This window comes from Triticum dicoccoides, chromosome 7A (genome assembly GCF_002162155.2).
Source record: "Triticum dicoccoides isolate Atlit2015 ecotype Zavitan chromosome 7A, WEW_v2.0, whole genome shotgun sequence".
Lineage (NCBI taxonomy): Eukaryota > Viridiplantae > Streptophyta > Magnoliopsida > Poales > Poaceae > Triticum > Triticum dicoccoides.
In genome coordinates, this window is record NC_041392.1 from 678,852,957 (window position 1) to 678,856,347 (window position 3,391).

The 3,391-nt window shown below is 55.1% G+C and overlaps 1 protein-coding gene across 1 annotated transcript in view; it reads right to left on the reverse strand.

Moving 5' to 3' along the window:
- Positions 1-1,707: 1,707 nt before the first annotated feature.
- The window catches only part of LOC119333876 (aspartic proteinase nepenthesin-1-like), a 3,496-nt gene continuing 1,812 nt past the window's right edge, over positions 1,708-3,391 (reverse strand). The window contains exon 2 of the mRNA XM_037606612.1: positions 1,708-2,984. Coding sequence (XP_037462509.1) covers positions 1,708-2,984 — 1,277 coding nt within the window. The remainder of the gene's footprint in view (positions 2,985-3,391) is intronic.

The following is a 3,391-nucleotide window of genomic DNA, read 5'->3' on the forward strand; positions in this document are numbered from 1 at the left end:
CGTCAACAATATCCGCTTACTCCACTTTACTGGGGCAAGAGCTGATGAAGCATCGCAGGTACCACTCGAAACACTGATTGACCTTTTATGTTTGAAACACTTGCACCGTTTTGAAAGAAATTGGATATGAAGGAAGAGCAAAGTCTACCTTATAATGTACTCCCTCCATTCACACGTATAAAACGTTTTAGATAATTTATTAATACAAAAAGGTATACAGACTAAAATGGATGAACAAACACACTAAAACACATTTCAAAACAGATCGAAGTGAACAAAAGCAACTCAGAGTACAAAGAAAGGGAAAAAGAGGGAGAACAAACAACAACAAAGGGAAGAGCTATACATCCTTTTTCCTTGCATTCCAAAATGCCAAGTGCATATAACTTTTAAATCAACAATTTAAAACTTGACCACAAAAAATATTTGATTGAAGCAATTTCTTGGAGAGCAATTGCACAATGCACATAACCTCAAATTCTAATGATTACCAGATCGAGAATTGCAATTCAACATAGAGTGGTAGCAGCAGGGTGATTGAAGTGGAAACTCGAAATACTTGTCCGAGCAACCTGACGCTAAGCATCACCCAAGGACGGTTATTACATTTCACCTGGCTACTTCACTCTGCAACCTGATGGTAATTTATTACCCGCAAAGCACGGATTTTTTGTCGAAAGAGACCATCTGCCCAACAAAATTGCCAAAAAAGACCCGTTCTGGATGAAAGTGACAAAAAAGACCCCCTGCGCCGTGGCGGCGGGCGCGCCGGGCGACACGTGGCACCTGCCGCCACGGTGCGAGGCGGCAGCCCCTGCTGCCACGGCGCCAGGCGGCAGGCCGGTGATTACGTGAATTGGCACGAGCAACGGAACGGGATGGCAGTGTGGGGCCCTGCCGCCTCAGGTGGTGGCGGCAACACTGTAGCAGCAGGCCCTGCCGCCTGGGGGCTGGCGGCAGGCCTGTGCGCTGCGTACCGCCGTTTCCCATGCCGCTCGTCGCTTTCCCCCACTGTGTTTAATTCGTTTCATTGTGTTCGACGGGGCCAAACAGCAACGGCAGCCCGTCCTGCAAATTATCTGCTCCCAATGCATTACTAGCAGTAGTAGCTGTGCGTGTGCAGCTTTTCCTTTTCAGATTTTTGGGTTTGTTTTTGATTGTTGTGGTGTATCAACTGCTTATAGGCAAGCTATACGCCGCATGTCATTCACTTTTAAAATTTGTGGCTGCGCAATGTGCCTGACACTTTTAAAATTCGATGGACTTTTTCTATGCGTGTGCTAATGTATGACCCGTTATCCCCATCGGAGAATGTTGTTGTTGCCTGACCCAGAAAAACGACGAGCGGCACGTGAAACAGCGAACGAAACGGCAGCGTGCAGTGCACAGGCCTGCCGCTAGCCCTCTAAGCGGCGGGGCCCGCTGCTACAGTATTGCCGCCACCACCTAAGGCGGCCGTGCCCCACACTGCCATCCCGTTCGGTTGCTCGCGCCGATTCCCGTAATCACCGGCCTGCCGCCTGGCGCCTTGGCGGCAGGGGCTGCTGCCTCCCACCGTGGCGGCAGGTGCCACGTGTCGCCCGGCGCGCCTGCCGCACGGCCAGGGGGTCTTTTTTGTCACTTTCATCCAGAGGGGGTCTTTTTTGACCATTTTTTTGGGCAGATGGTCTTTTTCGACAAAAATTCCAAAGCACGATCTAGCTGGAACTAGAAGAGGAGCACCCAGACTAGTAAAAGCGTAGCCAGCGACACCTGCGCCGGCGCTGGCGCTCCCGAGAACGTCAGCTGGCCGCCGCCGTCGCCATGGATGTCGTAGGTCATCGTCCTGCCGGTCTGCAGCAGGCTGCCTAGGACGGACCCGCCGGTGGTCGAGGGCAGTATGCTCAGGCACGTCGTCTGCCCGTCAGGGACGGGCAAGAAGTAGTTCTGCGCCTTGAGCTCCATCGTCGCGTGGGCGCCGTCGAACACCAGGGCCAGCTTGGGAACCTTCTTCAGCTTGGAGAAGTGCTGCGTGAGGAAGCACAGGCTGTGGCCGGCCGTAGCGTTCACCGGAGCCAGGCCCTGCGATCGGATCCTGCTCATGAGCTCCCGTCTCAGAACCGTGTACGCGGCCGGCTCGAGGTAGGTGAAGGGCAGGGTGGTGCTGAGGAACACCCCGCCGGAGCCGTTCGGCCGGACGTCGAAGGTCCCCGCCGGGATGTCGGTGAGGAGCTGCCCGTCCACCTGCAGGCCGGTGAGGTTGACGTAGTACAAGTAAGGGTTCTGGTTGGGCCTGGCCGCCAGCAGCGGCGTGTGGCTGCCCTTGACGTCGGCGTGGTGATATGCGGCGTCTCCCCAGCTCAAGCTAACGAAGGCCTTGCCGTTGTCGGGGTCGTCGGGGAGCACGAAGAAGTAGGAGAAGCTGGAGATCTGCCGCTGCGAGACGAGGGAGAGGGGGCCCCTGCTGAATCCGACGAAGCCGGAGACGCCGTCGAGGCCGTCCCGCAGCGTGACGTTGTCGCTGCAGCCGAACACCATATCGGTGAAGACCCTGTTCCCCAAACCGAACGCTTCGGTGGCGAGGTAGCCGGACGTGTTGCCGGCGCCGTAGATGGGCTCTACGTACCCGCAGCGGGCTGCGCAGCCGTGGTCGCCGGGATGGCAAGTCCGGTCGGCGTAGTGGATCTGGCCGAAGGAGCCGGAGTTGTTGCGCACGGATGATGGGCAGGGGGCGATCGGGGCGAAGGTGCGCCTGAGCCCGGGCCCGCACTGCACCCAGACGAGCTCGCTGGAGATGTCCATGACGACCGAGAGGGTCTGCAGGCCGACGGAGAGGTCGAAGGTGAAGGCGCTGAACGTCTGCGCCGGGATGACGAGGCCCTCCTCCAAGTGACCCCTGTTGGCCCAAGCCGACCAACGGACACCATCGATGACGCACTCACCGGCGGCCACCGGCGCCACCAGAAGGAGAAGCAGAAGAAGCGAGCAAGCTGCAGCTGGGGCAGCTGCATTTGAGCAACAAGCCTAGTGACCCTTATATATGCAGCACAGGCACGTTGAAATTTCCATGCGCTCTCCTAGGTTGTGATCCCTTTTCACAAAATAGACCTCCCAAGTCTTTTTTTTCATTTAGGTTAATCTACCTCTTGTTTAAATACACAAATCTGTATAAGAATATATTACAATAGCAAACTAGCCAGATCAACAGGCCCTAGTGATCACTATATATACACACTGCACTATCGTCTTTCTAGGTTTAGGCTGTACTCTTCCTCCTGTTTAAATACATCTACTGGGTTAAAGCGTGAAGCTTGAAGGGAATAAATCAAAGGTGTATTTATCAACCATGTAAGCATGTGTTCTGCATTTATCAATGCTGCAAAGGCACCACAGTCCACAGCCCCCCCCTCCC